Raw genomic sequence first — 12,570 nt, 5'->3', positions numbered from 1 at the left:
CCCTAGTTACCATTATGCCTGATGCACTGATAAGAGAACTAAGGATCAGAGAGATTAAGTAACTAGTTTATACAGCTAAGTAATTAGTCAGAGTTAGGACTGAATTAGGAATTCACTGTCTGGTTGTTACTGTTCTCCTAGCTGCAATACTTCATTAATCCAGTATCTTCATTCTTATATAATTTCTACTACACAGGGTAATAGTCTGTGTAGCTGTCATTTTCTAGAGATCTAATTGTTAATAAGAAACTTCTATTTGAAGGCATTACTTCTAAAACCATAACTGTATTTCAGAAAGTTTAGAGACAATTAGATCCATATATATGTGCCTTATTCAACAGGTTATCATGTACTATTGACTGTTTTCTTCATAGTAAACCAGCAAACAAACAAAATAACCAAACACAGTGCTTCAAACTCACGAATGTATTAGATCAAAGATGGTTCCTAACTGTTAGACCTCAGCTCTTGCCAAGGAAGACTGTTTAGTAGTTCATATCCATGTGCTCCTTCCCTCTATCCTTTAAAAATAACTCAGTAAAGAGCTACACCCAACAAAGTTTTATGTGCTTTCAAACACCAGAGCAGACATGGATGATGTGATAAATGCCTTGAAAGTTACTTAAGTAGAAATGATGGCTCACTTTTTCATATTTGAATAGCAGTGTTTATAACACTTTGTGGCATTTATTACATGGACTGCTGCCTCATATGCTTAGGTATTCAAGTCAAAATTCTCTCTTCTGTAATACCTTGTGAGTTATTTTGTGATATGTATGCAACGTAGCTAGTTCATCTTCATAGTCACACATTGTATAGCTTAGTACCTTGTAAAAAAATCAGTACTCAGTAAATATGTTGTCAAATAAATGAATGGATATATACATAAATTAAAAGGATGTTCCACTTGTGTGTGTAAGGTTTGTGTTTGAGGGCTGATTTTTATCAAGAATTGAGAGAGCATCTGACATATTTTCCAGTATAGTAAAGCCAGTTAGTATTGTTTCAGACTATGAGTAAATGGGTTTGTAAAGGAAGAAACATCAAATGAGATTAGTAAATATAGAGAACATTTGATTGCCATTCGCATGGTAAAAGCTTGCTAATTTTGATTTCATTTGCTCTTAAGTATTATCATGGCCTCACACAGGGAAAAGAGCCTTGGCCTGCTTGAGAGCCTGTCTCTGGTACATGATTCTTTCTATAAATGGTGACTCTCGAGGGTGTAGGGCTTCTTCCCAGATAAAGGTGGCTTTCATGCTTGGCACTGTCCACCTCTTTTTAAAGTGTATCCACCTCTTTGTAAAACCTTCCTTTGTTTTCAATTGTTTTGAAAGTATCATATCAGGTTTATAAATATGGTGCCAGTCCTCTGCTCACTTTGTCCAGTGGTATCTGCTTAATATTCTCATCTAGAGTTTTCAGTGTCTTTCTGACTAATGCGACTAATATTTTGTAGTATTTTAATTTGTGTTAATTGGCCCTCACAATGATGCAAAACTGACTTTGCTATTATTTTAACTTTCTAATATTTCATGTACCTATTTTCAATCTACTAAGTGATTTAAAGTTTTACTATAATATCCTGGCCCAATTAGTCCATTCTTGGATACATTCTATCTTTGTAGATAAGTATAAATAAGGTAATTTTGGATAAATTCAAAGTATATTTATCAAAGACCATATTCAGCTGTAGCCAATCTTTGTTTCCATGAACAAGTACAGTATAATATACTCATAACACACAATAACATGCAGCCATAAAATAAATAAATGAAGTGATAAGACTATATGGAGCATCTCAATGACATAATGTTTTTGAAGACATAAACAGAATAGTAATAGATTTGTATGGTTTATTTTTATAAAATTTAAAGGCCAAATAAAGTGATCTTTGGTCTTAGACCTCCCCAAGGCAGTCAGTATTGAAGAAAGTTTATGAGTGACTATAAAGAATGAAGATGCACACACTATGGCTGATGCTCTCTCTCTTGCTCTTGATGGCAATTACTAGATATTTCACTTTAGAGAGTTGTGAACCACTATGATTAGTGTAGCCCAGCTTTTCCATACATAGTTTATACTGCAGTAAGAAAACACGATACAACAGGGTATTTATTTTTAAAAATATTTTCACATCGAATCACTACTTGTTCCTTGAAAATTATGCCTTGGTGAAATTATACCAAATAAAAGGTAATTATTTCAATATGTGACCATAGTCCGTTCTAGAATAAATTCATAAGCATCTGATAAATAAAATATCCTAAATACATCTATTGTGGTTAACAAATATATTAGGTAACCTTATAATGCTAAAATTTATAAGTTGTACCTTAGTAGATTTATGAATTCATGCAGTACAGAATATAAAATTTTCTGATAGCCCCTCTGCATTTACTTGGTTTTGTTGAGGTCTAAACTCTGTTACCAAGTTATATATAAACTAAAACTATAGCATTATTTTAATTTCTAGATATATATATCAATATGGCTGTTGTTCTGCTTAGGATATCTTGTTTTTCTGAGGTTACTTGTCTTTTTTATTCACATTTCTTACCATGTTAAGTAGTTATAGATTGTTTTTATAAAACCCCATTACAAAAAGTAACATATAAAAAAAAAGAGTTGATTGGTTTGCTGAGAGAGAGAGAGAGAGAGAGAGAGAGAGAGAGAGAGAGAGAGAGAGAGAGCGAGAGCATAATAGTAGCCAAGTATGTCTGCTGAAACAGGCACCTGTGGAAGTATGGCAAGACTATGAACTTTCACCCCTATGACATACTTCCTCCAACATAACTCCACCTCCTAAAGGGTCTCCCATAGCCTCCCCCAATGAGCCCTGAAATTGAAAACCAAATATCTAATCTTAAGAGGAGAATTTATCATTCAAACTACCATACCACTGTGGCAAAAAGAATTGCTTGTTAGAAAAATATAAATTAATCTGATGTTATGTTTAAGATATTTAAAAGTAAAAGAGAGTTGCATTTTATTTAGTGGGTGAGCAATCTCTACTGGTTCATCAAGATTACACCTGTGGGTTGAAATACTTTGCTTTTCATTGTTCCATATGAGCCTCCAAACATTTGTCAGCAAAGAACCCTGATGACATTGTGGAAACTTTGTCAATAGTCCAAATGGTCTGGCTCACCAGTATTCTGGTTTTGCCCATTAGGTGTAGGCTAAAGGCAACAATTATTACAGTAGCTAAAGTAGTATTTTAATGCCATTGTTTTTTTTTCTGCAATAAAAGCAGTTACAGAGCCAAATCAAGTCATGTGCTGGGTTTTCCTGTAGACAGGCTGTTACTATAGAATGAGAAGACAGGGGGTGGATCAGTGAAGACTTTCCTGAATAATACTAGTGAGAGTGAGGGCTTGTGAGACTATGGTAAGGAAGAAGTGAAGTTTGCGATACTGCTTAATGAAGGTCTTGGGTGAGTTGGAATTATCCTCTAGAGGTATCCCAAATGGTGCTAAGCTGGAGATGGCCTTCTGCACTTTAACGCTAATAGTCTTTGATGCATACTGGGATCAAGAAGTGATGAAAAGGTACTTAGCTTCTGTTGTTTGGCGGGAGTCTCTTTACAGCTCTAGAACTGTATGCACAATTTTTGTAACTGTATGTGTGGTCATCTCCAGCTCACTTTCCTCTCTAAACTTTGGAATAGAGGGGACTATAGGAAGAGTGTAGCACATGACCTGCAACATCACATAAGTAATACAACTCTAATTGTATTAATATAAGGTAGTTTGTTGGATAAAATCCTCTTTTTTTCATTTTCTTCTACTTCTAATATAAGTATCTGATAAGAGAACATAATACAAAGCAACCTTTAATATAAAAAGGATAGCTCGGAAATATAGTGTAGAATATGGTCAAAAGAATCAAGCAAGTAAGGGACTACAGTTTACTTTTATGATAGCTTAAGGGCTACTTATTGAATCTTAGCTTTCTGGAACCTTCACCAAGAGACTCCCATCATCAGTTGTCTGCAGAATTCACTAAGAGTGAACTGAAGAAACTTGAAAAGTGAAATATAGCTTCAAGGAAAAATAAGATTTTTCCAAAGTGGAGTTCTATTGGTCTAGCTACAGTATCACTAAAGGTCTCTATCTACAGTTAGACATAGAGAAGGAGTCATCTAGAGCAAGATAAATAACCCAGGTTCTGAGATATTTAAAAGAAATGAAGTCTTTTCTTTTCTGTATAATTTTATAGTTATTATATTTCTCCATATTAATCCCCATCCTATGTATATTTATAAATTCACAACTATTAGACATTTGTGGGTTATAGAGCTGCATTGCAACAAAAAAGACCTCAGATGAGATTCCTAATAGAAGAACATAAAGGTTGAGGAGATAGTAGGGGGCTTCGATTACATTCAGATACCACATACACTATGATGTGAATGCATCTCTGCACGTGCTGTGGCAGGCAGTAACTGTAGAATGCACAGCACACCTCATCTTGTGTATCGTGTCTCACATGCACTAAGAGTGTGCCAGCCACAACTAGCAAGACAAATGGTCTTCTCTTAGCTCGGAAATGAAACCTCCACAACTTGAATCCAAAAATCATTCTGTCATCCTTGTTCTGGTATTTCTCATCCACAAGGAAAACTACTTTTCCTTCTGCTCTCAAAGTCACACGCCGTCATAAGCCCTTCAGGTTCAAACAGCAGCGTCAACAGTCCTCGTGACCGTGACAATTGAACTTGACTGTTAACACTGATAAACTCTCCATTTTACAAATGAGGAACCCAGCATATCTTAAATGTTTCACTTGTTGACTTATTATCATATACTATTATCATATATTATATAGTATGATATATAATATATAATTATCATATATATCATATGTTATCACATACTATTATCATATACTTATTATCATATACATATTATCATATATCATATATTATCAAATTTATCTCCATAAAATATTATTCACTTATTTTATCTATTGTTTCTGAGTGCCAGGAAGCAAGAACATTTAAAGTAAATGCTTCTGGCTCAGAATCATAAGCTATCTTACAAAATTTCTCACAGACATTTGGGCTGAGTCCCAACTCTGCACCTCTATGCCATTTCCTTCATAATTTGGCCAGCATCACCTAAAGACATCATGGCACTTGCCTTGCATGCCCAGTGCTGTCTATGATGACCAAGAAAAGGTGGGTGAATGTGCAAGAATGGAAGAGAGATAAAAATCTTTTTAGCCTAGTCTTGGCTAAAATGCCAACTCCCACAATTCTCATAGTCATAGACCAACCTGGGATAAATCACAGAAGAAGCTGAAGGAAGGTATCACAGAGCAGGGATGTCAGGTACCACCTTAGGCATGGCCTGTAAGGTCCACTAACAGGAGACAAACCTAAGCACTGAACCCAGATAGTTGAACTCAAAGATTTGGCCTTTTGACAGAAGGTTTAGTCTAACTGCAAAGCAGGCACTGGAGAGTATGCAGGCAAGGGCCAGTTGTGATATGTTTTTATCAATGAAAATCTGAGCATCAGAGATAGGTTAGAATACTTACTATAGGACAATCAACACTAAATGTTCAAATCTTCCAGATTATATATAGGTCATTGCAGACACGTTATCATCAAAAGAGGCAGCAGGAGAAATAGTTTCACTCGAACATATTATTTTTACTGTTTTATTTCCCCCCTGTTCTCCTTAAACAAACCTCTCAATTCAGTCATGTATCATGTTGAGAAATATCTAGAGAAGATTTGGTTCTTAAAACTTACAGCACTAAATTCAAGTCTTCACAGTAGAGTTCCTGTAGGTTTCACTTAGTGATAACATTTTTAAGGTGGTTGTAAAAGTTCCCAAATGCCACAGTGCCTGTTCATGGAGCTATGTATTTGCTGAGGAAATTTCTACTTGAAAACTCCCCGTGCATCAGTGTCACACATAAATTCAATTGCCAGCAAGCTGTGTCAGAAGAGACTTCTTGTCATATTTGGCCACAGAGTGGAGATTTATTGAAACTGAAAGATAGTATTGCTCCTTGAGCTGTTGTACATAAATAGTCTAGTGAATACTAAAAATGCTGTGTGTCCCTGTGTGTGAGAGAGTATGTACGTGTGTGTGTGTACAAATGCACATATGCTTCTGTCTCTGAAAGCTAATATTTTTATGGTAAAAGAATGAAAGAAACTTCAGTAAATGATATTTTATTCAACGTATATTAGGTTCATATGGTCTACACACACACACACACACACGTACACACACACCAAACAAGACACATTAAGGTATTAATTAATTTAACCCAGGTATTTCTTTCATGCTAGACAAGCATACTACCATTGAGCTATATAGCCCCAGTGTAAGCTTAGATTTTTCCCAAGCTACTTTAATAATGGTTCTTAAATGCTTTAGCGTGCCTTCTAGCCCATCATCCTTCAGAGATAGTGGAAGGAAAAGGTTAATAGGACAAAGAGGGATGTGGACCTGTTTAGAAATAGTTGTTTTGGGGTGATTCTGATCTTTGCTGTTAGGATACCAGCAGTTTAGTTCACAGAAATCAGCAGTGGTAACCCAAGCCTCTCATAAACATCATTCACGAATCAGCAATGGCAGATTGATCCAGAAGACACTGAGAGCGTCTGCCAATTGACCCAAAGTGTAAGGATGTGGCAAGAAGCTTGTGGAATATTATGAGAAGTTATTTTGTGAGTTTCTCCCTATGAAGTCACAACAAATGATGATCAACACACAAAGAAAGGTGAACCAATACCACAGCATCGTCCACTGTTGCGTGGTACTTATACACTTTCCAAACATTATATGCCCCCTCAAGTATCTGCTCCAGTAAAACATCACATGTCCTTTTCCAGGCAGCTTCCAGAAAAGCACCATGTGTCTGGTCTCAACAAAACATCCTCCCATAAGACAGTTTCCAGAAAAAAACAACACATGACACAACTGAGTGTCCAAAGAAACTAAAAATTTCCACTTCATCCTGGTCCTCCCTTTTTATTTTGAAACAAGATTCCACTAAGTTGGCTGGGATGGTTTCGATTGCATTCCGTAGTCCAGACTGTCCTCAAACTTAAGGTCCTCCGATCTCAGCTTCCTGAGTAGATGTCATTATGAATGCAGAACTCCAGGTCCCCGCTAGGGTGATGATTTTGTACTAATTGTCTTACAAATAAATGTCAACAACTTCTGGTGTCTTCACGGATAAGCCATAGGAGCTAAGGTGTCAGATCCACAGTGAAAAATTTATAGTGCAAAGGATGTAAGCTCATCTCCCAGCACTTACACATTGTGTGATTCACAGAGTTCTATAATAACTATAGTTCAAGGGGGAATCTGACACTCTGGCTTCTGTCTATTGAGAGAGAACAGCACTCTTCTACACATACCTACACAATGATGTGCACACAAATAGAATACAATAAATCATTTTTTAAAATATTTTCAAAAAATTAATCAATGGTCAAAATATCTTAAAACCAAAGCTGTGATTTACTAAACGTCTTTGGCTATATCAGGAATTAAGACAATAAGCATTTTTGACATGTAAAAACACAATAAATGTATTATTTGTCAAAACTTTTCATGTTTGTAAAAATTTTCTACCATAGTGCGCCTAAATGAAAAGCAAACATCTTGGGCCATAAAGGCCTGAGGGGTTGGAACATAATCTCAGTCTCTCATTGGTTGTCTCAATTTCCCTACAAAGATACTATAGCTTGTTGATTTCTTTTAATTTCTCTATGTATTTATTTGTTCTCATACCAGAAGATCTTTATAAATCTCTTCTTTCAAATGAGGCATTAGATAATGATTCATAAAGTTATTGATAGAATTATAATAATCTTTTTTTGGGGGGGAGGAGTCATCACAGGGTTTTTATTTTTATTTTTTTGTTTTTGTTTGCCTGTGCTTTCTAATTTTTTTTAATATTTTTATTACATATTTTCCTCAATTACATTTCCAATGCTATCACAAAAGTCCCCCATACCCCCCCTCCTTCCCTACCCACCCATTCCCATTCTTTTGGCCCTGGCATTCCCCTGTATTGGGGCATATAAAGTTTGCAAGTCCAATGGGCCTCTCTTTCCAGTGATGGCCTACTAGGCCATCTTTCAATACATATGCAGCTAGAGACAAGAGCTCCGGGGTACTGGTTAGTTCATCATGTTGTTCCCCCTATAGGGTTGCATATCCCTTTAACTCCTTGGGTACTTTCTCTAGCTTCTCCATTGGGAGCCCTGTGATCCATCCAATAGCTGACTGTGAGCATCCACTTCTGTGTTTGCTAGGCCCTGGCATAACATTGTTTAGAAGTTATGTACAGTTGAAGGGAGGGGTCTTACCTGTATCAAAGATGATTGGTGCAACAATAACATATAAATAAAAATAGTCAATGCAAATTAACTATAAGCCACCAATCAGATTGAATGGCTGATCAATGACTGTCTGATTGATCAATCAGATCAAAAGAACCAAATTAACTGCTTCAAACAGTAAGATTTTGAACCATGTAATGAGATTTCATATTCTTTTATGTTTGTTTTGTTCACAAATGCCTTCGTTCTGTTTTTTACTGGTGTTATGAGCAGTAGTATTACTATGGTAACTGTTCACTCAAAGACATGAAGTAATATGACTTGTGACCTCAAACTTCTTCAATGGGTTCAAATATCAAAAATACAAATAACAGACTAGAAAGTTCTTTTATGACTCATCTGAATAAATGAGGCTTTTTCCATTACTATTTCTTGAGATACACAAAGAATAACAAAATTATAACTTTCCATTGTTAATATATGGGTAATTCTTGGGGCTTCCATCTGGCTTTAATCTTGTTCTTTGTTTAAAGTTTTAAAGTTCATTTTAAAAGTTTGCCTTTTTCTGTAACTGTCAGCATGTGTGTTTTCTACAATCACAAATTTATGCAGAAAGTTTATGGAGACATTGCCATTCATTATTCTCAAATGCTTTTTAAAGCTCTTTCTAAAATAATTTAGAAAGCTGGTGCATTTTTGCCTCTCCATTTTTTAAAGAAACAATTCAATGTTTATTCATTTTTTTAAAATTTTATGTGCATTGGTATTTTACCTGGACATATATCTGTGTGAGCATGTCAGATCCCTTAGGACTGGAGTTACAGGCAGGTGTGAGCTGCCATGTGGGTGCTAAAGATCGAATGCTAGTTCTCTAGAAGAGTAGCCAGTGCTTTTAACCACTGAGCCATCTCTCCAGCCCCTCGTTTGCATTTTACAGCTTTGGTACAACTTGAACTTCTGCATAAAATTGCTATTGATTCACTCTTCACCACCATCCTTCCTGGAATGCATGGCAGGGCTGCCCTTTTTGCAAGGCTTTGTATTATGAAGCTTTATCCTTGATTGAATATCTCAAATTCCCTACTGCCCCCAAATCGTATGAAAACATCACTAATTTCTGAGATTTAGGGCCTCTTTAATTCCAGCAATATTTTTATTGATTATTTGGGAATTTCACATCGTATATCCAAACCGTATCATCACTTCCCAGTACTCCCAAGCCTGCCCAACTACCCTTCTGATCTCCCCTGCTTCACAAAAGAGGACGAGGAAGAAGAAGAAAAGGAAGAGGAAAGGGAGAAGGAGAAAGAAGAGGAAGAGGAAGCAGAAGAGGAAGAGGAAGGAAGGAAGGAAGGAAGGAAGGAAGGAAGGAAGGAAGAGAAAAAGAGAGAGAGAGAGAAAGAAAGAAAGAAAGAAAGAAAGAAAGAAAGAAAGAAAGAAAGAAAGAAAGAAAGAGGAGGAGGAGGAAGAGGGGGAGGAGGAGGAGGAGGAGGAGGAGAAGGAGGACAGTTTAATTTGTGTTGTCCATATACTCACTGGAGTGTGGTTGTACTGACAGTGGACAGCCCCTTAAAGAAAACTGAGTTATTCCCCCATCTGCACCTCTTACTGATCATCCATTTTTGAAGTATTTAATAGCTATAAATTATGATTTTTTTTATACTTACATCTCTCCTGAGTCTCTGTTCTAAGTTTTAACTGTTACAGTTGTTCTTGCTGGGGGTTTTGATTTGTTTTTTTTTTTTAATTTTTTGGCATTAACGTTACAATTAGGCTTTTCATTTTGCTATTAGAAAGTTTAAGTTTTATTGGAATTTCATTACTAATGACATAAAAGAGGCTACTTCATCTACAGTTTTACACACACACACACACACACACATCCAAGTATGCATAATACTAGTGATACCAATTGTATCTCAATGTTTTCCTTATGTTGACATAAACCCTGAACTATGACTAATCTACATATAACTACATATATTTTTTTTTCAGTCATTCAATCTAAACACCTTCAAAAGCACATGAAGAATGCACTCTGGGTGAATTCTTACCCAGAGCCTTTTCTGTAGTCTGTCATTCATATCTAGATGTAGTCTTCCTTTATTTTGGTTGAAAATCAGTTGTAGAAACTTCCTGACTATGATAAATTGTTATTTATACAAGTTATTTATGTTTGCACCTTCTAGAAGATACATGAATGTTAACTGGACCAGGAATAAGGAAGCATATATCAATAGACCTGAAAACTTTTCTGTCCAGTGGCTTAGTAGTATACTAAAAATTGTTCCTATTGTAGTGACATTATTAATAAAGTGAAGAATGTAATTTTAATAAAAAGAAAAGTCTTCCCTTTGGGAAATGTGCAAAAATAGGCCCATAAATCCAGAGATGTCATTACAATGTAACTAAATAATCCTTTGTAAAAAGAAGGTAACTTACCGGGCAGTGGTGGCGCACACCTTTAATCCCAACACTTGGGAAGCAGAGGCAGGCAGATTTCTGAGTTCGAGGCCAGACTGGTTCCAGGACAGCCAGGGCTACACAGAGAAACTCTGTCTCAAAAAAGAAAAAAAAGGGGAACTTTAATATTACAGACTGGAACATACTACCTGTTAGATCTTAAGCCCTAGACAAATGGCTGAGGTACCTATTTAATGTACCCTGGCTGCCAGGTTTTCCCTCCATTCCTCCATCCCTAGCTGTTACAGAGCCCTCCTGCCTGTTATACCTTGCCCCTACCCTAAATTTCTCCATCCCAGGGCTGGGTAGGGCTGCTCTTCCCCAGTTGACTGTCCTTATATAATCCAGCAATTTTAATTATTTGGCCAAGGGGAAACTTCCATTTACTCTTTACCCACCTGGCTTTTAGGCTGCCCTCTCCCATTTTCTCGCAGGGCTCAGCTTGAGGTTTGTTCACTCTGAAGTTCCAAGACGTGTTTTCAGCTGGACATGCTCTCCCGTTTACACTAGACCTCTGCCACCTCCCCTAGCAGCAGTCAGGTCCTTCCTATTTATTTCTTTTTCATTTGCTACCCAAACAAACCATTCCAATAGCTGGCTTAAATAAAGTCCATGCTTTTTGATAATCAATGATTGCCAAATACTCACTGCTTTATAAGGTAAACTCAATGATTAAATATTAAGCTTTACTATAAGTGTAATAAATATATCATGGAATAATACAGTTGTATACCCTTTGAACAATGAAACTGAACAAGACTCTCTCAATATCAAGACATGGCACAAGTGCTTTTCTGTGGGTTTCAGTCAGAATAAATTCACTGCTGGTTACTTTCAGGTCACATTCAGTTACCTTTATATACTGTGCACTCATCTGGCTAACTTTGAGTGTTACAAGGATTTTGCCTAAAGATAAACCCTGGTTATGGGGACAGAGAGTGCCCTTGAGATTATGTGTGTGCATTAAGCCTCTGGACAGCCATACATTCATTTCCAGGATCAAATCACATTTCCCAACCCCCTGTAAGTGCGCAACAGCCTAACATTTATTTTGTTCCTTGTTTCTCCTTGGAAGAAAGGCAAATACAAAATCCCTGATACAAATGCTGGAGTATGGGGTGCCTCTACTATAACTTAATCATTTTCTCAGAGCCATGGCAATTTTCAAGCTGGAAGGAGATGGGCCATAATGGGGTGTTTTAAAAGGAAACTTTCTGTTCTCCAGCAAGAAGGAAGTTTCCAGAAAGTATTAAGAGAATGTCGGTGATACCATGGAGAATATTAAACTTTTAAAAACTTATTCATTTCCTTTAATGTTTGCCAGGAGAATACATGGATTTTTTTTAAAAATATAACTATTTTTTTTCTTTTGCAGCTGTTGTGAGTGCCATCCCTGTACCAACACTAGAAAGTGCCCAGTATCCAGGAATCCTCCCATCTCCCACATGTGGATACCCGCATCCACAGTTCACTCTCCGGCCAGTACCATTCCCAACACTGTCTGTGGACCGAGGTTTTGGAGCAGGAAGAACTCAGTGTAATGCATTTTCTTTCCATTTTATCATGACAAATGTTATCATGACAGCAACGTCACCTCCGTGTATCATTTTTGGTCTTCTTATTCTTTGGAAAGACTCATTGCCTGTGACCCTGGTACAGGAATTTTCCTGCTCAACACATTGAACACTCAGATCCTAGCAACAGTTTGTTAGTGAATTCCCTAGGACCCTTTCCACAGCAGACAGCACAGATAAATGTGTCTGGCGGGCAATAAAGAGCATATGGCTCCT

At 36.7% G+C, this 12,570-nt stretch overlaps 1 protein-coding gene across 1 annotated transcript in view; it reads left to right on the top strand.

The window, feature by feature from the left end:
* Positions 1 to 12,570, top strand: part of Dcc (DCC netrin 1 receptor) — a 1,083,530-nt gene that overhangs the window by 1,027,257 nt on the left and 43,703 nt on the right. The window contains exon 26 of the mRNA XM_021150630.3: positions 12,156 to 12,317. Coding sequence (XP_021006289.1) covers positions 12,156 to 12,317 — 162 coding nt within the window. The remainder of the gene's footprint in view (positions 1 to 12,155; positions 12,318 to 12,570) is intronic.

This window comes from Mus caroli, unplaced genomic scaffold, assembly GCF_978045245.1.
Source record: "Mus caroli unplaced genomic scaffold, Mus_caroli_1 scaffold_19, whole genome shotgun sequence".
NCBI lineage: Eukaryota > Metazoa > Chordata > Mammalia > Rodentia > Muridae > Mus > Mus caroli.
This window is presented reverse-complemented; position numbering and strand designations above follow the sequence as displayed.